Raw genomic sequence first — 23,811 nt, forward strand, 5'->3', positions numbered from 1 at the left:
GAGATGTCATGTTCTCCAAAAGCCAGTAAATCTAAATATGTCAGTGCAGCAGTATAAATGACACAAATTCAGTTCAATGTATTATTTATATCATTTGCATGTTGGTATCATTATGCAGTGCAATGTAAATCACAACAGAATTTGATCCATTGTGAAAAACGTCTGAGCACTGCAGTCCGAAAACCTGAACTTTTACTGTAAATTAAATTGCTCACAATTTAGCCTAGCAAGGTAAATGTACTCTAACTGGCAGCAAATTTTGATGACCTTATAGCAGACCTTATATGGCAGCTTTGATCGGTATCTTTTAAACGAAAATACAAGATAGAGAACCATTTACATGCAAAACTGCCATTTTATCAGTGAATGGTGGTCCTTTCTTTATTAACAGCTTTTTAAAAATATATATTGTTTGCAAGAAGAGGAGAAAGGATGCAAAGATGGGGGAGATTGGAAATCCAGAGTTCTTGGAGAATTTCTGTGCTTATATTGCTGTGAAATGTGGCTCTAAAAAAATCATAAGCAGCAAGAATGCACTGACATGCCATTTTTGTAAACTATGAGACAACATACCCAAATACAAAAACCATACTCCAGGGTGGGGGTGGGGGAATCAAATGTCTATGTCAAGCATTATTTGCAGTAACCACGTTTTTGAAAAAAAGCAAAGATGTCACAAATGCATTGATTTCCTGTCATTAGGGTACTGTTCTCTGCAACTGATGTTTCTAAAAGGCAACATTTTATAATCCGTTTAAGAAATAAACATGTAACTTGTTCTTTGCTTACCAATGGACGGTTGAAGTTCTTCCTATGGATTATGCATTAGCCACCTGTCTTTTTGTATTTCAAAATTGTTCTTTCATTCTGCTTTCCCTAGAATAAATAAAACCCATCTCTTACCATTAATGTACTTTACTCCTTCTGAAGCTAACCATGAAATGACAGCTATTTTCCTTATAAAAACTGATCCAGCAATCTTTTTATTAAATCCCATGGATAATCTTGTTGAAACAAGACAGATAAAATGTACAGTCACCCTAAAAGTTGAAAGGGCATTTAACTTTGGATTTGGATTTATTGGATTTATATGCCGCCCTTTTCCCAAAGGACTCGGGGCGGCGTACAACATTAAAAAAACACATATCACAAAAGTTAAAAGGAAATTAGATAAGTATCCAAAAAAACAAACCCAATTAATATAACAATAACATTTTAAAAATTAGATAAAATTAACAGGCCAGGCCAGCTTGCTGGAAAAGCCAACTTTTCAGGGCACATTGGAAGGACCGGAGGTCGGGGATTATGCAAAGCTCCAGGGGCAGCTCATTCCAGAGGCAAGGTGCTCCCACAGAGAAGGCTCTCCCCCTGGGGTCGCCAGCCGACACTGTCTGGCTGACAGCACCCTGAGGAAGCCAACTCTGTGGGATCATACTGGATGGTGGGAGGCTACTGGTGGCTGTAGGTGGTCTCACAGGTACCCTGGGCCTAAGCCATGGAGCACTTTAAAGGTCATAATTAGTACCTTGAATCGCACCCGGAAAACAATCAGTAACCAGTGCAGGCCGCCTAAAAGGAGTGTTACATGGGAGCACCTAGGTACCCCCATGATAACCTGCGCAGCCACATACTGGACCAGCTGAAGCCTCCGGGTGCTCTTCAAGGGCAGCCCCATGTAGAGAGCTGTTAGATATTAGCATATATCGGGGGAAGAACGCTACCTCCAGGATCTCCGGATTTGATCCAGCCCAGGAATTCGGCAGAAATTCCGGCAGCCATCTCAGGTCACCGCAAGCTCCATCAGGACCGTTTCAGGGTCCATCAGGTGCCCGGGGCGGAACCATCTAGTCGGTTCCGCCTCCTTGTGGCGAGGGGTAGCAGTATGGAAGTCAATCCTGATGAGGAAATGATCAGACCATGACAAGGGTTGAATAGAAATATCCCCTAAATCTAGATCATTCATCCACTACCCAGAGACAAAAATCAGGTCGAACATGTGTCCCCTATTATGGGTGGGGTCTTGAATTAACTGAGTTAGGTCCATAGCCGTCATGGAAGCCATAAACTCCCGAGCTGACTCGGATGTCTCGCCAATAGAAGGCAGATTGAAATCCCCCAGGATCATAAACCTGGGGAAATCAACTGCCAATCCAGTTAACACATCCAGCAGCTCCGGCAGGGACGGTGAAACGTAACAGGGAGACAGGTACGTAACAAAAAGGCCCACCTGAACTCCAAGGCCCCATTTCACAAAAAGGGACTCACACCCGCCTACCTGAGGCACAGTGACCTCCTGAGGTCTGAGAGTTTCCCTAATAACCACCGCCTTGGCTCTAATGTGTTAGAAATACCAACACTTTGCAGAGTTGCTAGCCACAATTAATGCAAAGTGTTCTTTTATATTTAGCTGCCTTCTTTGTTTATTTATGAGACTGTTTCGAATAGTCTACTGGATTATTTCAACAAAAAGCAAGATGGATGGTTACCATTATACATAACTGAAAATAAAAAATTAACCATCATGTGAACAATATAATAATATAGAATTGGTATATATGTTTAACTTAAACAAGTAGAAATAGCAACTGAGAAATGCCCCTTAAGAGGGTATTAAAAATACATCCATTTCCAGTTGCTTCTTTAATATTCCACCTGTTTTGAAATAGGTACTTTTTGCTCCATTCCTTAAAAAACCACCAGTAGATCCAGTAGACCTGGAAATGTTTTGTCCAGTTTTCATCTTTCTTTTTGAAAAAGTGGTGGTTTGCAGCACCAGGAAATTCTGGAGGAAGCAGATTATTTAATGGAGTTGGCTGGTTAAGGAATGTGAAATTAAATAAATAAATGACATTTGGCCTGTTTTCATTTGGTTTTCAGACTGGGTTTCAGTATTGAATCAGCATTTGTTGCACTTATGGATGACCTTTGGCAGGCATGGGATGGAGGTAATGGACCTATCCTGGCTCTCCTTGATTTGTCAGTGATCTTCAGAACCATCTATTATTACATCCTTCTGGATCAGCTTGAGGGGTTGGGAGTTGGAATCATGGTGTTATGGTAATCTCTTCCACCCACAGCCAATTATACTTGGTTGGTAAGCTAGAGACCCCTGTTGCAAGGTTCCTTGGGGCTCTACTCTCATTTCTTTAATATATATATATACATGAAGCCACTGAGCAAGGTAACCTATCAACATGGGACAAGGTCAATAAGCTAATGATATCCAATTATAAACCAGTGCTCAGAGCCAATTCAAATGATGCTATCACAGTTCTGGTGTCCGGAGGATTTGACAATCTGGACGGGAAGGAACAGATCTCAGCTCCTCCTCATAAGATGGAGTGGCTGTGGGTATTAAAGCCACCAAGATCCAGTGATTTCCCATTTTGTCTCTGAAAGAGGTAGTACTGCTAAAGCCAGTCAATACACAACTTGAGAGTCTGAACTCATAGCATTGAGTGCCTTAATACTTTATTTATTTATTCATTTATTATTTTGACTTCTTAGTCGCCCCCTCTCCCCCAAGGGACTCGGGGCGACGTACAACAGCAGCGGTTACAACGATACAATATGGAGGAGCTGGAACAATAAATAAATAAATTACAATAATTTAAAACAATTAAAAAACCCAATGATAGTTAAAGTTAAAAATTAAAATTAAAAATGCCCAAGAGGTGGAGAAGCTCTAAATTAAGCCAGGCCGGCTAGTCGGAACAGGTGGGTCTTAAGTTTCGTGCGGAAGGAGTGGAGGTCAGTCGTTGTCCTAATGTCTGGGGGTAGGTCATTCCAAAGGGTAGGGCCCATCACAGAGAAGGCCCTACTCCTGGGCGCCGCCCTCTGACACTCTCTGGAGGACGGCACCCGGAGAAGTCCCTCCCTGTGCGAGCGAATAGGTCGCAGGGATGTGTGGGGCAGAACGCGATCCCGCAGGTAGCTAGGCCCTGTGCCATGGAGCGCTTTAAAGATGGTAACTAACACCTTGAAGCGCACCCGGTAGGCCACAGGAAGCCAGTGCAGCTCGCGCAGGAGAGGTGTTATATGGGAGAACCTCGTTCTCCCCATAATTGCCCGCGCGGCTGCATTCTGGACCAACTGCAATCTCCGGGCGCACCTCAAGGGGAGCCCCATGTAGAGAGCATTGCAGTAGTCCAGGTGGGACGTCACCAGCGCGTGTGTGACTGTGCGCAGGGCATCCCGGTCCAAAAGGGGTCGCAATTGGCGCACCAGGCGAACCTGGTGGAACGCCCCCCTCGCCATGGCTGCCACATGGTCATCCATAGCCAGCCAGGCATCTAGGAGGATGCCCAAATTGCGCGCCCGTTCCACCGGGGCTAATTGCTCGTCCCCGATGGCCAGAGATGGAATGTACTGGTTGAACCGGGAAGCCGGAAGCCACAGCTTACTGATTCATCTTGAGTGCCAAGGCTACGAGTGCCTTAATACAGATTCACCTTGAGTGCCGATTGTGCTGATTCCTGGGCTAGGAGACCCTAATAGGCCAGAATATTTGCAAGACCATCTGTCTTCAGTCATATATGGTGACCCTGATATAGCATCCTTGACATGCTTCAGGCCCCTCCCATTAGAAAATATTATTTCAAGGGACCTAGGAGTTGTATTTTCTGTCACATTGCCTGCCCCATGGAACAGCATCCTCCCAGAGATCAGGATTGACCTAACCCTCTGGCCTTTTGTAAGGCATTGAAGACCTTAATGTACCTTCAGGCACTTGAGCTAAGAACCAGTTCTATTTGTGAATTAGTTTGTTTTGATCTGTGTGAAATATTTTGGGTCCAGGCATCACATCATATCTATGGTTACGATGATTGGGGTTTTTACTGGTTTTATTGGTTTCTGTTTAATTATTTAATCTTCTGTGCACTAGTCAGTAATTAGGATGATATCGATGGCTATATAGGTTGAATAATGCCCGCAAGCAAGAACTGGTGGAACCACAAAATAGAAATAGTACTAAAATAGCAATAAAAAATGAAGAAGCTATAAGTGCTCTGCAACTTTAGAATTCAGACAGATAAGCACCTGCCATAAAACTTCCCAGATGTAATAACTGAATAACAAAGACAAAGAAGTCTGGATAGTGGACGTGGAGACAGCAGAAGAGAAGAGAAAACTGGAGAAAATCACAAAATGCAAAGACCTGCAAATAGAAATAGAATCATTGTGGCAAAAGAAAGCAAAGATAACAACAACAATAATAAGTGTCTTGTGTGCAATCCCAAAGTATCCACACAACCACTAAAACACCATTGCCATTGACAAAATCACCATTAGTCAATAACAAAAGGCAGTTTTACTTTAAACAGTTTTACTTTCTGCAATAATACGTTTAACACCATCAAACAACATCTGCTTATCCCAGGTCCTTGGGAAGGACTTAATAAGTGTATAAAAATGTCAAATCCAGTCTAAACAACTGACTAACTCTGTGACAAGCATAATAATGAAGCATGTTAAAGTGCAATAAACACTTTTGCTCTATTAATTCAATTTTGTATGCTTTGATATTATTAATCACATCTTTTTGACCTTTCTATTTCTATGCATTTGTCTTTTTTTGCAGAACCTGCAAATATTTGCTCATAGAAGGTAAATAAGGAATGGTTTTATAACCCAAGGACATTCTAGGAGGAGAAAGTCAATTACTTGGATATGATGTCTTAGGGGACACTTTCTTAAACTGTTTCTCTGAAACAAATAAGAACTGGCATTTGCTTTTCCCTTTGAAGATATAAGTGCTCTCTCTGAATGGAAATCTAACCTCTTTGTGTTTGTGTGCGTGAGAGAAGGGGGAGGGAGGGAGAGGGAGAGAGAAAGTGAAAGAGAGATGGGGGATGACTGACTGACTGACTCCTGGCAACTATCTGGATTAAAGTTTTCTTGGCAATGTTCTCAGAAGTGGTTTGCTTTGCCTTCCTCTTAAAGCTGAGACAGAGTGACTGGTCCAAATTCTCCTAGCTGTCTTTGCTCCTATGGCAAAAATAAATTGTTCTTTTTGTAAAACAGAAAAAGGAAAAACTGAACTTATAATGCTCTTTAACAAATGCTTATATTTTTCTTCCCTATCCGATCCCTAGGTAGGGGCATGTCGCATCCTGTTTTCTGGAAGCTATAAATGTCGGGATGAAATTAGCATTCATCGGTCACTATTCCAGCTGACCCAATTAAGCGGAACACTATTGGACTGGGAGCTACTGTATATAAATTCAGATTTCTCTGTTTTGCAAAATGGACAATTCATTTTTAAAATATTCAAAACAGAAGTGTATGGTTAACAAAAAAAAGGTTTGATTTGATCACTGTATGTTCAAGATTACAAACTAATTATTTTGATGGTCAGAAACAGAATTTGTTATGTTCTTGATATGTATTCTAGGTTCCAGTTAGGAATTGTTTGTTTTTTTTAAACAAAGTTTTATTGGTTTTTTTATATTTTACAAAGGGGAAAGGTAAGGGGAAAGTTACAAATTTTGGCAGCTGCGAAATACGGTAGATGCACCCCCCCCTCCAAACTCATAGTATACATTTGCATAAAATTCAATATTAAATAATAACCTGTAGTCAGTGTGGTAAATTCAATTGGTAATTTCGATCAGTTTATATCAGATGACTTTTCTTACTCATTTGTGTGATCTGAGCTTTCTTGTTGTCACCCCATCTCCCCCCGCTGGCAGAGCTCCGGCCCCTCCCGTGTCTTGTATGTCTGTTGAAGAGTCATCTGGTTTTTCTAGGAGCAGTTTATTTTTCTCCATAAAGGCCTGCGCCTCTATGGGTGTATTAATCCGAACTCTTGTCTCCTCCCAGAATATTAACATACCTTCAGGCATCAACCATCTAAACCACACCCCCTTCTGGTATAATTTATTCGCCAATTGCGAATAGTGTTTTCTTTTTTCCCTCACTTTCTTGGGGATCTGTTTCAGGATGGTTATCTCCTTATCTTTATATGTCAAGGCTTGCCCCCTTTGTGCATTCAGGATTTCATCTCTTGTACTTTTCCTAAGAAATTTAATGTGTACCTCCCTGGGAACATTGTGTGTTCTAGCATAAGCTGAGTTTACTCTATAAGCCAGGTCTATTTCCCACCCCATCTGTTGTTTCTCCTTCTGAATATACTCAGCCAAAATGTTTGTCATGATGTCCCTTATGTTTTCATCATCTGTCTCCATCACGTTTTGAAATCTAAGATAAAAAGACATTCTCTCAAACTCTATTTTCATTTGTTGGGTGTCAAGTTCTTTGTTTCCCTTCTGCACACCCTCTATCCCTCCCCTCATCTCAGCCGCCCCATCCTCCAAAAGATCCAGTCTCTGTGAGTTCTTATTAATTTTATCCTGGTTCTCTTTAATTTCTTCTTTCATCTCCTTCAGTTGTATCTTTATTTCCTCTTGTCCCTGTAGAATTTGTTGAAACATTTGATGAAACTCCAGGTCCGTAGATTTAGGTTGCTTGAAGGCAGTTAACGTTGATTGTGTGCTAGGACTGGAGGTTGCAGATGTTGGGGCAGAGGCAGCAATTGTTATGTAACATCTCTTTTTTTATGTCACCACATTATTTTAATCAATTATTTAATTTCAAACCAATGTATGAATTTCCTAACTTCATAGCTACTGTGTTGTACTAAGTGCCACAGCTATCATAGTCCCACGCAAAGATAATGAAAAAGTAACAAGAATTTTAAAAAGACTTTCTTTTACTGTGTTTCCAAACACCATCTTAGAGTCATATCTTGTTACTTGACTGCTTTGAAACTCGTCAAATTTGGTACTCAATGCATTTTGACAAGAACATTTTGTCCCAGTACTCGTCATTTGTTTGATACTCAATATGCAAGCTAGAACCTGTCAGTGTCAGTTGCCTCATGATTCGCTACCTTTTCCAGCCAAAACAAAGGGTCACATGTGAGTCATGCAATAGCTCTTGCCCTGTAAATGTCCCTTTGTGGCCTTACCTTAGCTTCTGGGATCAGTTTGTACATTTCCCCCTTTTAAAAAGTAAAGTAAAGTTTTTCTTTTATTTCATCTAAATATTTATTAATTTTTAGGTTTATTTCTCATGTAAAGTAATGAGATACAACCCTATTTTTTGCCTTAAAATGTGCATTGTTTTTGGTTTGGGATGCATTACATTTACTTACATAACTTAGAGGAAAATTTTGTTTGGTGCTCAGTATTCTGTGTACTCGTCGTGGCTCCTGGAATCAATTAACAAGTTCTGAGGTACCACTCCATAAGTACTGGCATAGTTTTTTTCCATGGAAAAAATTCACTGTTCATGTCCCTTATAGCTACATTAAAAAAAAGTGATATGAGAGATTCTTAGCTAAGATTCTGGACCGCAACTTCAAATCAAAGAAGGCAATTCTGTATTAGATTGACCCCAAAATTCTTTTTTGTCCTTAAAGTGTCCACTACTTTCCATGGATATTGTTGCATCAGAACAGCTTGATCATTTTGTGATTGGAGGTTGAAATACCAGAAAGAACTCTAAAGTGTAATTGAAGAATTAATTAAAAAATAATCTTCCTCAAGCAGAAAGCACCTCTAAATTCATCCTCTGAAATTGCTTTTCCTGATTGAATTATATAAAAGTTAACATATGTGAAGGAATAATTACCCAGTATTTGGTTCCACTCTACTAGAAAATCCATAATCTAAAATAAGGGTTTCATTTTAATCAAAATCCAAATAGTCTCCCTCTTTTTATAAATAAGTAGAGAACTTCACATTTATTTCTGAGAGAGGAATGCCACCTTCTGGTGGAAAAAGATGAAGTGTAACTGAAGCAATTTTTCTAACATAAATTATTGCATAGCAAGAAATTGGAAAATTCAGATAAATTCAGCTACCAAACTATAGTTTCTACTATACAGGCATAATATGCACTAGATGTACTCACATATTCATATATATTGTTTCAATCAATTAAAATATATGTTTATTTTATTAATTATGTCTGAATGTGTGGAGTATAAGAATAATATTCCCACTATGCAGGTATATTTTATCCCTATATTCAGATTTAATGCAAGTGGATGACACAAGTAGTATGATGCTAATGAAAACCTGTTGCACAGCCACATCTAAAATTCATTTATGTGCAATCCAACAAATATTTCTCAGCCTTACACATATGTTTAGAATGCCTCAAAAATATAGAATGCTTCACCAGCCCTTTGATTATCACACCTGAGTATGTTGTGAAATAAAATGTAAATTTAAGAATGCACTCAAACTGGTTTTCCTAGTGTCTTCAAAGCCATTCTTGAAGTGATCCTGTCAAGTATCTACTCTGCACACACACACACACACACACACACACACAGGGAGGGAGGGAGGGAGGGAGGGGGAGAGGGGAGAGAGAGAAATAGCTTCATGCAGTATTCTATTCAGTCAAGTTAGAAAAATTAAGGTTATATTTCATTATTAATCACTTGCATTAAAAAAATACCAGAGTCTCTTTATTTTAACGGTTTAATGGTTTTAATGTTTCCTATTTCCTTAGTAATCCATTTCATTTTCAGTCATCTTTTCTACCTATATTAATAACTCATCTATCTATACTTAACAAACTGAGCTAGTGGTTTGTTTGTTTCAAAAAGAGTAATAGGCTGTAAGGAAGGGAGAGACAATTTTATCTAAAATATTAAGCGATTCATTCCACAGTGCTTTTAAATTAAGCTCAGGGCTTCATAAATGTAGACCGAAGGCTCCCTGCATGCTTCCGAAATTTTCTTTCATAATTTAGAGTAGCTCTGCTTTTTCAAGATATGTTTAATTACACAATAGTTCTACTCCTATCTTAGTTAGTATATTAAGTCATGGTTTACTTAACCACAGTTGGGTTCATTAAACAAACTAAATAAATAAATATGATTTTTAACTTATGAACCATTATAATAGAAAGTCTTATCTTCCCACATCATTTTGGCTTAGTATTATGTAAACCCAGCAATCGTTGGAAACCACAAGATTGGCAGCCTATACATTTAATAAATAAATACATTTTGCAAGCCCTAAATTGCTTGTGTATTTTTGTTTAGAAAGAGTAAAGTGTAATTAATGAAAAATGGAAGCTATGGGATGGTTCTTCTGTAAACCCAATCAATGTGGTATCTTGTGATGTAGCTAATTCTTCAGGTGTACAGTTTTATCTGCTCATTCCTACATTGATTATTTTTAATACAGACTTCATTGCAATGATATTGATATAAAGGCTCTGCATATTCAGTATTATTGACTCATCATCATATGTAAATTCCTTCATTTGGGTAACATAAATACCCTGTTTCCCCGAAAATATGACCTGTCCTGATCTAATGCCTTGTCACATTTTTCGCGTGGACAAAAATATAAGCCCACCCCCCCCCAAAATAACCCCTCTTGACAACTCTCTCCTCCGGCCAGGCAGAGCACCGCTCACCGACCTAGTGGTATCCCGAAGACACCAAGCCACGGGAGCCGGGGGGGGGAAAGGCGCTCACATTGCTTGCTGCCTTCAGAATACCGCTAGGTTGGGGAGTGGCGTTCTGCCTGGCCAGAGGGGGGAGTTGCCGGGTGGCTGCTTCTTTGCGAGCAGGCTCCCAAAGAGCCGGGCACATCCTCAGGTGTGAAGCAGCCATGAGGTGACCACGCTCATGAGCAGCCACCTGGCAAAACCCCTCTCCAGCCGGGCAGAGCATCATTCACTGACCTAGGGAGTAACTGGTGCGAACCAGTAGGAACCCACCTCTGAAGTGACCACATATGATATTGCATATTTTACACAATATATTGTCCAATCTTAATTATTTTTCCCTCTCTTTAGGGTGGTTTTTGGAATTTATTTAGGATATATCTTTTCTGGGAGGTTCATAAAAGTAACAGAATAAAATGAAAGCCATTTAGGTGCCTAGTGGAACTTGCTCTACTACTTTGGGTGTGGGGGTTAATCAAAACTGATCCTGCAGAACATATAAAGATATAGTAGAAATACTCTATATTGATGATTGTCCCTGGTTATTGATATACAGTATCTAATAATATGTTATTGTTAGATCTGATCTACTTTGAATGCATTAAAATATATGCAGTATCTAATAATTTTATTAGATCTGATATACTTTTAATGCATGTGTATGTTCCGGTATATTTATTAGATCTGATATACTTTTAATGTGTGTATGTGTATGTTCCGGTATAACTCTTGAGCAATTTCAACCAAACTTGGTACACAGATGATTTACTCTCTGGGAAAAAATATTGTGGGGGTAAGATACTCCTAAAGCCCCTCGGGTTGTGCGTTCTGTTAAGATACAGCCTGTTGTGCCTTCAAATGGCTTCTACTGTGCAGTGCAGTGGAGTTGCCATGGTAACAGCTTCACAGTATTACTGATCAAACACAGGAGGGCATCCCAGAGTCCAGAGGAAGAACAGGAGCAAGTTCTAGCAGCAATTCAACCCTCTCCTCAACTAAAAAAAAATATAAGTCCTATTTGTTATGACTTCTTACGAGGTAATGATCTACAGAAGGAAAAAAAATCTACTCTATTGTATTAGTTAATTTGCATAATTTTGTGTCACCTGCATATTTAGGAAGCATCTTCATGTAAGATATATAATGAAACCTAAAGGTGCTTTTTCAAGAGGCAGCTGGACTTTCTGGTTTTTCTTTGAAGACGTTTTGCTTCTCACCCAAGAAGCTTCTTCAGCTCTGAGAAGCTTCTTGGATGAGAAGCGAAACGTCTTCAAAGAAAAACCAGACAGTCCAGTTGCTTCTTGAAAAATCACCTTTGGGACAACCATGACCTGGATGACTGAGAATCTCCATAGACATATATATTGAAAAGTAGATGGTCCAAGATAAGCATTTGTGGTAACCTCAATATTTCAACCCACTGATAAACCCTCTTTATGATTTTCAAGCTAATTAAATCTTTTTACTTAATTTAATAAATTGAATATCAAATCATATGTGAAATGTTTAAGGAAACATTACTCTGATAAGACATATTTTTAACAAATTCATGTTGTATTGGTAAACAATCAAGCATTGTTTTCAGTGTGCTCACTAATCAATCTATTTATCAATTACTGTAGAATCTATCCTACCCTTTACTCACTTGGTACTTCAGAGGTCCATGAATGCCATTTATGAATTCCGTAGGTGCTCTAGTATCTAGAAATTCAATATGGGTGATTTTGGTTTAATTATTCTTAATTTAAGATATAGAAACATGCTACATTTGCTTGGGTTGTATCTGTTGTCCTTATGTCTACTACAAGATCTTTCCAACCTATGGTACTCCAGATAAATTGGTATCAACTCTGCAAATCTCCAGGCAATATAACCAACATGCTTTATACTGAAATAAAACAAAAAGAACATGTTCCCCTGTTATTTTTCAGCATTATTTTATTTGACAGGCATTTACAACGTTCCATTCATATGCCTAAAAACATAAAAATAGACCTTCTTTCAGCTTATAAAAGAAATATATAAGAACTTTTGACATTGGCAGGTCATTATATTATATACAAGAACAATGGCACCCTCCAAGCACAGGACATCCAGCATTTCACAGGCTTATTGTATTCCACTGGGGACAGCAAAAGCATTGTAATGTCTAATAAGTTGGTACACAACTGATTTAATTTTAATATGATGAGATACACAGGGCTTAGAAAGCTTTTTAATAAAACGGTTAAAAAATAGCAAAAGTTGAGAGAATAAAACTATCAAAATACTGAATATAGTGCACTGAGAATCAAACAGGTGACACTTCAATACTGATTGGGACATAAGACAGCAGATGGTACTGGGTAATATTTCCTGTTCATGTCACCAAACATAGCCATAGCTAATTATACAAAATGTATTCCCTAAAGCTACTACAAAATTTTAGATTTTCAATATGCCCACTAATGTGTCAAACATCAGTAGGTCCGAAAAGAATCCCACTTGAAAAACAAAAAATCCCAAATCCTCCCATTTTTGCAGAGCAAAACTAAGATGGGTAAGCCATATAAATATTTAAAAAGAAAAAAAAGTGCTTTAAAAATTATTTGGAAATCTTGATTATAAGTTGTATCTATACCCTGTTATAGATGTTTAAATAGGACAATTTAAATGTAATTGAAAGTTGCCTGTTTAGTATATTGTTCATATTATCTAATAGTGTGGTGAAGGAATCAAGTAATAATGTACACTAATCTCACATGGATAAGATGAGGTCAGCTTTTCTGGCCATAAAATATTTAATTTTTCCTGAGCCTAACTTGATCAGGCAGGGAGGATCAAACTCACCCAAGGTGAAATCCTACCAACTGCAACAAAATCACAGCAGGGATTAACTTAACTTCCTTGGATGTTCAGCTATTTGACATTGCTAACTTAATTCCAGTCTCAAATATGTGTAGCTGCCCACGATATGTTACGGAAATGAGAGTTTGTCCATAAACGTTTGCAGTTCAGACTATACAACCAACATCTTCATAGCCTTTCTGAAAGGTTTGTTTTACAGCCCAAACTTGGAATCGAACAGCAGAGCCCTCTGCATGTCTACTTGAAAGTCAGTCTTACTCCTCAATCGTTGCATTTAAGATTGCAGTTTAACACAATCAAACCCCCATTCATTTGTGCCTTTGCAATTTAACTAACATACAGAAAACTATTTTCAAGTGTTGAATTTTGATCTCTAAAGTTGAAAAAAAAAAAGTTCTGCGTTATAATTTTTATGTAAAACTAGAAATTCCAACATTGACATTAAACTAACCACAGACCAAAAAGAACTCAGCACAACATAAATTCCAGATTTTCCCTCACACATCCCTAAAATACACATGGCATCACCAAATCCAGAGACTTTCACTTCGCAACAGGAAGCTTTGTGAATGCTACTGCATGCAGCTACCTCAGCTACTAGAGATGTTTGGCACTATAAAGACTATAACTTATTAAAGGAGAAAAGAAAGGGAGGGCTGGTTCTAGTTCCTGCAAATAAGCGACTGGACTACTCAGCAGTGGTGATGTCAAACATCTGGTTAGCAGTGCATGTGCAATGCAGATCATCCCTTGTATGTATGTCCTTGAATGCTGAATGCAAGTTTATTCCCTCCATTCAACACCATTCCCACTTGTGGTACCTCAGAAAGAAGGAAATTCCATTTACAGAACAGATTGCCCTTGCTGGGTAAGGGTGAGTAGTTTTGAGTTGAAGAGTGAAATCTGCTGCAGTCATGGACAATTGTTCCTTGTTTGCTGCAACTTTTTAAAGATGAACCTATGATTTTGCTTATCACATATAAAATTCATTTGCTGTTGTGCTATTACTTAAGCTAATTTGCTGCACGCGTATATTTTAAGAAAAACACCCACGGCATTGTGTTTTTTAGCAATATCTATGCAGCCCATTATATTATGCAGCCCCTGATTTGTTTTTAATAAATAAAGCCCTTGGTACTATATAGAGAAGGACTCAAGCTCATTCTATTTCCAAATTTTGCTTCACTTCTCCTTTTTATACTACTTTAAAGGAGAAAACAGGAGGAGAGGTTGTAGTTTCAAGGAATTTAGCTGCCATTACTATATGTGCAAGTATGCATTCTAAGGGATGGCTCTCCACAATGTATAAGGGGTAACTTTGGGGCTCACCTACACCTAGCATCTAACAAGAAAGTATTGGCTCTAAAGTTCCGTGTTTAATTTTCTGGATGGTACAAAGTCTTGACGACGAACCCAGATGACTTCTTCACTGTTGCCTTCCAGGCCACCATTAATTCCAGACAGAGCAGCTTGCTTCTTTAACTGAGCCATTCTGGATGCGTGTGTGCCCATAGTATACCGTGTTTTGGTACCCCGGTATGACGGGTTGTTTGTAATAGAGGCTGACTGCAATTTCTCCTGGAGTTCTTTTTCAACCATGGTGCTCTTCAAAGGCTCACAAGAGTCCTCCTCATCACTGAGAATATCTGTTTCTTTTATGTCCTCTTGCTCTTCATATTGACCAAGATCAAACTGCTCTTCTACCCAGCGGTCAGTGTCCTTATTGCCGGATGTCTGATGGGTCTCTTTCTCAGGACTGCTGGCAAAGACAGCATCTGAGTCAATTGTAAATCTGTTTCGAGCTAGGCGTCGCCTTCTCCTCCCAAGTGACTTGCTCGGGGCGGACACTGTGCATACACAAAAATAAAATCCCAGATTTATAAAGAGAAATTTGAATATTTTTAAAATCAGCCTTTGCACACTTCCTTTCACAATTAAGGTAAAAGCAAATGTTTCCTTTGTCATGTCCAACTCTAGGGCGTGGTGCTCATCTCCGTTTCTTGGCCAAGGAAGCCAGCATGACTATACACCAAAGGGTCATGGAATGCTGTTATCTTCCTACCAAATTGCTACCTATTTATCTACTCGCATTTGAAGACCTTGGAACTGCTAGGTGGGGAGGAGATGGGACAAGCTCACCCCGTTGCACAGTGCTCGGGTTTCCAGCTGATAACTCAGCATCTTTAACCACTGAGCCATCATGCCCCCCATAACCTTAGCTGATAATTAATCACAATGAAACATGTAAAATCTGACAAGATATGACTTGGGGAACTAATAAACCTGAAGAAAGGCTAATAAATCTCCTCGAGGGAGATGAGCAGTTTAGAAATACAAAATATAAATTAATTCATGTTTCATTTACTATAAAATACAAAATAAATAATAAATGCTTTGAATGTGTTAAAATCTATTTGTGCTGTATGTGTCTACGTGTGTCTGTACACAGACATATATTTCTGACCAATGCCTGAAATAAAGTGATGATGCTGTCAATAACCATTGAAAATGTTTATACCCAAATATTCTAGGCAGAGAAATTAAGTTGTATACAAGGTTAAAATTTGCCTTGTAAATTTTTAAATATCCTGTAATTAACATTAGATATGATAAGGGAAAAAGAAGGTAGTATTTTTTCTTCCTTCAGTACATAGAAATGTCTTAAGAGTTAATTCTGGACTATTGGAACTGAAACATGTGGCTCAGTGGTCCTCTATTACTTCTCACTTCATTATTTTAAGATATGGTAATAGATAAGGCAATTCAGTAGTGCTTTAATAGTGCTGATGTCAGACTTTTTGAATAGAAGCAAAAGTAGCAGTCGTGGGGTGAAATACAGAGAGCTGATATATACTGTATTTTTCGCATTATAAGACGCATCTTTTTTCCTCAAAAAAAGAGGCTGAAAATCTTGGTGCGTCTTATATACCGAATACAGCATTTTGTGCCTCCTGAAGCCCCGCCCCCTTCACCAAAAAGGCCATGCATAGCCTTATGTAGGCTTTCAGAGAGCTCCTGGGGGCTGGGGAGTGCAGAAATGAGCAAAAAATGGACCATTTTTGCCCCCCCCAGCCCCAGGAGCACTCTATAAGCCTCGATAAGGCTATGCATGCAATTTTTTGACAAAAAATGGGCCCGTTTTTGTGAAAAATGGGCCATTTGTGCTTGTTTTTGCCCCCCAAACCCCCAGGAGCACTCTGCCAGCCCTCCCCCAAGGCTATTCATACCTTTTTAAAAAAAAAAAAAGCGGGGCCATTTTTGCAAAAAACGGCCCATTTTTGGGAGGTTTGCAGAGTGCAAAAACTTGTTTTTCCCTTTTGGAAAGCTCTTTAACTGATTTATGAGAATTAGATTGATCAAGTGCTGTGCCAGTAGAAACAAAGTCTTAGGTGCTGCAGATTGTCAGCAATTTCCTTCTCCAGCACATGGATAAATAAATACACCTGGAAACATCTACCTACCTACCTGCTCTCTCTCTCTCTCCCTACCTACCTACTGTATTTCTCTCTCTTTATCCCTCTATCTACCACCTACCTACCTACTCTCTCTCCCTACCTATCTACTATATTTCTCGCTTGCTCGCTCTTTCCCTCTATCTACCTACCTACCTACTCTCTCTCTCTCTCCCTATCTACTGTATTTCTCTCTCTCTCTCTCCTCCTCCATCTACCTATGTACCTACCTACTCTCTCTCTCCCTACCTACTGTATTTCTCTCCCTATTTTTCTCTCTCTATCCCTCTACCTACCTACCTATTCTCTCTCTCTCTCTCCCTACCTACCTACTGTATTTCTCTCTTTCTCTCTCTCTCCCCCTTTATCTACCTACTTATTCTCTCTGTATTTCTCTATCTCTCTATTTCTGTCTCTCTCTCTCTCTCTCTCTCTCTCTCTCTCTATCCCTTTATCTACCTACCTACCTACCTACCTACCTATCTAACTACTCTCTCTCTCCCTACCTACCTACTGTATTTCTCTCTCTTTCTCTCCCTCTTTAACCCTCTATCTACCTACCTACTTTTTTTAAAAAAATTGCCTTTTCAAAACCTTGGTGCGTCTTATACTCCAGTGCGTCTTATACTCCGAAAAATACGGTAATGTGATGTCTTGCTCTATACCTGATGTGGGGTTTTGTGAATTCAGCTTCCTTTCACACCTCACAACATTCGTGTCAAATGACAGTTGTGTTACATAAGTCTGCCGATATGGCAGTTAATTATTAATTGAATAAGATCTTATTACACATTTCTGATGCTACAATAAGTGGGATAAAAATATTAATGAGGAAAAGCTCTTAAACTTCTTCTTTTTTCCCCTCTTCTGGAGTGTTTTAACAAACTTTAACCATTAATACCTGTCCTGTTCATAACTGGCCTTGCACCTTTCAGTGCACTCAGCCTTTTTCCTCCAAATGGAACATAGTGTTGTGATGAGGGCAAACTTTCAGTTTTGAGAAGTTGTCTTCTGTGTTTGTCTCGTAAAATTGAATGCACAGCTTTTAGAAAATCTTTCCTGTGATCTGGGGAACTGAAAAGAAGAAAGAAAGAACAACAGCTGTTACGTGCTGATCTGTCAGCAGAATATTGACATTTATTTATTTAGTAGTTATTTATTTTTTTATTATAATTTTGCAAATTATTACTACTTACCTACAACAAAGATGGAATGACCTCTCTGGCCTGCCTTCAGACTCAGATTTCACATGAACTATTTCACAGACAGAACTGGTGTCTGCATCTAGACAAAGAGAAAAGAACATTGTAAAAGCAATATTTTGACTTGTTATTTACTGAAAGCATTTCAAAATCAAACTCATCTGAAATTTTAAGATTACTGTGATGATTAGCTTAATGAATGAAATACATAATATTAATTGGTTCAAGAATTATAGCCCCAGGAATGGTGATGTGAAATGATGGATTATTTCCATGGCATGCTGAATACATGGAATGACCGAAACATGTAAAATCTTCTTAACATGGTTGCAATTCCATCACATCAAGCATCTTCCCATTAGCAATGTCCAAGACTGGTACTACAAGGTGGTATAATTTTTTCTTACCCTGACTTTGCTTACATGATGAATGATTCTAAAGACCATCGCAGTCAGACATTCCCAAGAAAGCAATATTCCTTTCAGAAGGAGGTCTCTGCTTCTATAGCATCATAAACAGCTGCAGCCAGTTGCATAGACACCCTCCACTCATTACAGAGTGGACTATACATGACTCCCATTCAAACCATTTTGTTAATAATCAAATGTAAACAATTTCAAGGGATCTTCTTAAGCAAATTCAACATTATGCAAACACAAGTAGTAGAACAAAGTCAAACTAGAGTCTTGGACTTTAAGAGAGCTAATTTCAATAAACTTAGAGAGAGCTTGGGAAGAATTCCATGGATGAGAATCCTCAAGGGGGAAACAACTCAAGAAGCTTGGAAATTTTGAAAAATGAGATTACAAAAGCCCAGTCTAGCACAATACCAATGAAGATGAAAAATAACAGCTTCCAAAAGAAACCAGCATGGCTGCAAAAAGAACTCTCCGACAAATTGAAAGACAAAAAAGATAAGTATAAAAAGTGGAAAGAGGGGAACATAACTAAGGCAGAATATCAGCAAATAGCCCGAGCATGTAAAGATAAAGTGAGGAAAGCTAAGGCTCAGAATGAAGAAAGGCTTGCCACAAAAGTAAAAAATAACAAAAAAGCTTCTTCCAACATGTTAAGAACAAGAAAAAAGTTAAGGAAACAATCGGCCAATTGCTGGGAGAAAGTGGCAAGAAGGTGACAAGCAACAGGGAGAAAGCAGAAGTATTTAACTCATTTTTTACATCTGTCTTTACACAAAGGGATAAAACAGTCCAACCTATCAAAAACAGCACCACAAAAATCAGATTAGGAACACAAGTTGAATAGGGAAGATAGTGAATAGTGAATGCCCCAACACTGGAAGTCTTTAAGAAGATGTTGGATAGCCATTTGTCTGAAATGATGTAGGGTTTCCTGCTAGGCAGGGGGTTGGACTAGAAGACCTCCAAGGTCCCTTCCAACTCTGCTACTGTATTGTATTGTATTATTGTAAATGCCATTTTGTTTTGTCAATACAATTTTGCTCCTATGCTGTGGGTGGGTATACCATTATTGATGCTATTTTTTTAAAAGCCAGAAAATGAAAATCTAAAGGGTAAAGTCAAGGAAGTTTATATAAGCTAAAATAGGCAACTTTTACATTATCTATTGAAAGTTTACAATAATGAATTCTAGACCTGTACAAAAAGACCTGTACAAAACACCTCTGGAGCACTTTCCATTGGCTGCACTGAATGTTTAGTTGTTAAAGAGAAACCACAGAGTGCAAATTTTAAAGTTTAAAGCAACAAAAATGATGTAAAAAGTAACGATCCTGTCACTTATATTGATATAAATGTAGGTGCTATTATATGTACAAAAACAATATAATCCATATACCTACAATGTCACTCATGGTACAACATGAAAACAAACAACAATCTCATAGGTCATGAAAACTTTCAGTGACTTAATTAAGGTATCTTGCTGTTCCCTTGCTTGATCGAGCTCTCATCACAATTAAAACTCTCAGTGGTGAATCTAAAAACTCAGCAGCTCATATTAGGAATACATATTAGGAATTGAAAAGCATCTGCAAATCACTCAAGTTATACTTTGCAGCTACAGATTTTATATTGGAAAATAGAATTTGTGTCAGCCATTCCACCAGAGATGGGTTCCTGCCGGTTCGCACCTCTTCAAGCATACCGGTTCCAGAAATTTGCCGTACTTTTGCGTACCCGTTCCACAAAGGAGTGGCCACGCCCCCATACCGGTACGCTCCCCTGCCCTGCAGCCCATTTGCAAGGCGCTTCTCAAAGAGAAGGGAGCGAGGGTGAGGCTTCTTCAGAGGACCCGAAGCAAGAGCAGAGTTGAAGTCCTCTCTGAAGCAGCTGGAAAAGGTACGTGTGGGTCAGAGGGAGGGGGAGGAATTCAAACTTCATCCTGGTGCTATAAGGGTCTTTGGGCAAAGGCTGGAGGGTATGACCCTGGCTCACTTGTGCTCTCCCTCCCCAAGTGTAGTTTGATTGCAGGCGGAGCCACGTTGCCTTTTCAAAACTGTGGAGCTGGATTTTTACATAGTAGATCTGAACCTTCCGAGGCGGGGGAAAGTGTGTGTGCTACAGCATGGCTCTTTGCCTGGCTTCCTGCCTCCTCCAGTGATCTCCTCAGTGCTCGCTCATGTTCTCCCTCCCCAAGTGTAGTGACTTCCTCCCCAGGCCCCCATTCATTTCTCTCTCTCTCTCTCTCACACACACACACACAGCTGGATAAAACTATATAAAAATCCAGCCCAGCTTCACTGATTACAAGTTTGAAAAGGCAATGTGGCTCCGCCTGCAATCAAACTACACTTGAGGAGGGAGAGCACAAGCAAGCACTGAGGAGACCACAGGAGGAGGCAGGAAGCCAGGCAAAGAGCCATGCTGTAGTACACACACTTTCCCCCAGCATCTTACTTTTGGAAGGCTCGGATCGGCTCCCCTCCGGCTTCTCTGCCTCTCCTCTCACCCCAGCCTGCCAGCAGGAGGTGACTGGGTGGGCTTTATTGCGTTCCAGGCATTTCCCACCCAGACAGAAGGCTGCATTGGGGGAGGTGTTTGGGGAAGGCAGCAGGGGAATGGGGTGGGGGAAATGGCAGAGGAGCTGCTTTCAAACCATTGGGAGAGATATCCAATCCAACCTCTGTGTGTGTGTGTGTGTGTTTGAGAGAGAATGACTGAGGGAAGGGGGTAGGAGAGATAGTCTAATCCAACTTCTGTGTGTGTGTGTGTTTGAGAGAGGGAGGGAGAGAGGGAGGAAGGAGGGGAAGGGAGAAGAAAAAGAAAAAGAAAGAAGGAAACTTCTTTCTCGCAAAAGAGAAAAACAAATGCTGTCGCTTTAAATCGGAACTGAGCATGCCTGGCTGTGGAATTCTGGGAGTTGAAATCCACAAGTTTTAATAATTTTAAATTGAAAACGTGCAGGAAAGAACAAATTGGTTATATGGTTATATGTTATATAGTTTTATGTTTTTGAAGTTTTGGGGTTTGTGCAATATGAGCATTGTGTTTCTAGAAGGCTTGTGAATGGAGCCAAACTTTCTCTAAGGTCATTATCTCATTATCTTTATCTGGTAGGCATGTGGAATGAGCCTCAGGCAGGTTTCTTTGTTAGCAGAAAGAAAGAAAAACAGCACAGCAATTTAGGGCTAGAAGGCTACTAGGAGGTCATCTAGTCCAACCCCCTGCTGCAGCAGGAAACCTTACATTGAGCCCAAAATTTTGGTTGCTAAGCAAGAGCGTTGTTAAGTGAGCTTCACCACATTTTACCCAATCCATGACATCTCCTGGTGAGTGACATCAAGTTGGCCACTCCCACCTGGTCACATGACTGCCAAGCCACTCCCACAAAACAGGCCACACCTACAGAATAGGTTCTAAAAAATTCGAAACCCACCACTGCAATGCACACACATATACACAGAGAGACACATGACAAACAAATTTACAAAAGCATTGAGGACAATTCAAATCTATTTTCATGTTAGAAAGATAATCTGGCAGGTGAGATTCAATTTTCTTTACATTTTAAAGATTAAATGTATCTGCACAAACAAGAGTCATTGGGAAAGCTATGTAAACCCTGCTAATGGTTTGTTTTGCCTCATGGGGAAAGGAGGGTGGGAAACAGTGACTGAGGGGAATTCTAGAAGATATAAGGGCTGTGGGAGATGGATAGAGAGGTTTTCTGGCCAATTAAAGAAATGATGATGCTATGGAGATTGATAAGCAATGTAAACACAAAAAAGTGAAACCAGCAGAAATAGCATCCTGAAGCCCTGTTTAGCAAGCATTAGGTCAAACACTAAAATAATGATGGGCTCCCACTCCTTTAAGTAATTTTTAACTCCCTTTAAAAGAAGAAAGTGTGAAAGCAACTGAGTTACCCAATTCCTGCTCTCTTGTGGTTTTTGCTTTGAAATTCAGGAAATAGGAAAACACTCATATTTAACAAATAAAAGAGTCCATTTGGGTAGTTAAAGATGTTATCAAATATAATCTAAATGGAACATCCTGCTATTTTTTTCTGCTGTTTTTGGTTTGCTTTGTAATTCTTATTATTTTTGATAAATTGGCTTTACCTGCTAGATTGCATACTTACCATACTTGTAGTTTGGTAACTACTGGGGTGTATTTCTTCAAAAGAGAAGTTTTACAATAACCAGATTTTTTAAAAAATCATAAACAAACCCATTTAACCCTACCTGCACTTGCCAATGCTCGGACCTGCAAAGCCTCCAAAGGAATCATGTGACGGAAACGAAATGGATCTGAGTCTTCATAAATGGAAGCCCTATGAGATCCACCCTATGTAAGGAAAAACATTTTTTTTATCATTAATGATATTATATAAACAATGTGAAAACTGGTTTATTTCATATCAAATGTTTAAAATATCTACAAAAGCCTTCAGTCTTGATCAATTCACAGTGAAGGAAAGTGATGGAATTAAGGAAGTTTATAGGCGTTTTCCCTAAGGGCTTCATTGTTTCATTCCCTAATGATAATTTCCCATCTGAAAAAGTAACTCTATATTGTCATTCCATTATTCCCTTAATTTGATTATCAGAGCAACCATTATCTTGCTGAATAAGATTTCTGTCTCAGGCAGAAACAGGTTGAGATCAAATGTCACAGGGGTATAATAGAAGATCTCTGTTTCATCTCACGAGTATTGCCTTGTGAATCATTTTTATACCAAAATTAGAGAACTTATAATGATCCGTCAAAGTTTTATTTTTATATCTGACATAGCAAAGAACTAAAAGTTTTCTGCATTAAATATATGTTGGTAGGGTGTTACAGCTGCAAAAAAAAGGCAAGTGGAGTTTCTATATCAGCAGAAGTATACTTTTATAATTCTAGGAAGATACAATTTTACTTTTCTTCACTTTTGTCTAATTTCTCTAAGTACATTATAAATATTTCAAGAACAATTCATAGATAATAGAACAGGTTTCAAAAAGGTCAGTGGGGATAATTAGAAGATCAGAAATCAAATCATATGATGAGACAGTGAAAAAACTAGAAGCAGTTTGCTTTGAAAAGACCAAGGAGAATGGGTGAGTTTAGGTTTAAATTCACCCTAAATTAGATTCACCCTAAAAATATAAAGCTCTATTTTGCGTCACCACAAATAGTAGGGCACAGAATAATATATTTAATTTACAAAACACCAAATTCTGGTTAGATTTTAGGAAGGTATCAATTGCCCAGAGAAGTGATTGGTTACCATTCACCAGATAATCATCTGATTATCTGATGATAAATCATCTGATATAATGGGTTTTTACTATTTTAAAATTTTGGATTATCATATAGAGTGGCCCTAACAGCTCTTTTTCCAACTCTATTAAATGCAATTCTATCTCAAGCACA

General features: G+C 38.9%; 1 protein-coding gene across 7 annotated transcripts in view; it reads right to left on the bottom strand.

Annotated features, from left to right (window-relative positions):
• Window positions 1-12,393: 12,393 nt before the first annotated feature.
• TIAM1 (TIAM Rac1 associated GEF 1) overlaps window positions 12,394-23,811 on the bottom strand; it is a 216,056-nt gene continuing 204,638 nt past the window's right edge. For all 7 annotated transcript variants that reach the window (XM_081953352.1, XM_081953357.1, XM_081953353.1 and 4 more), the window contains 4 exons: window positions 22,638-22,740; window positions 17,969-18,056; window positions 17,674-17,846; window positions 12,394-15,167 (listed from right to left, as the gene is read on the bottom strand). In XM_081953352.1, coding sequence (XP_081809478.1) covers window positions 14,683-15,167; window positions 17,674-17,846; window positions 17,969-18,056; window positions 22,638-22,740 — 849 coding nt within the window. In that variant the 3' untranslated portion in view covers window positions 12,394-14,682. The remainder of the gene's footprint in view (window positions 15,168-17,673; window positions 17,847-17,968; window positions 18,057-22,637; window positions 22,741-23,811) is intronic.

Source organism: Natrix helvetica (genome assembly GCF_964273705.1).
Source record: "Natrix helvetica genome assembly, chromosome: 4".
In the NCBI taxonomy this organism is placed as follows: domain Eukaryota; kingdom Metazoa; phylum Chordata; class Lepidosauria; order Squamata; family Natricidae; genus Natrix; species Natrix helvetica.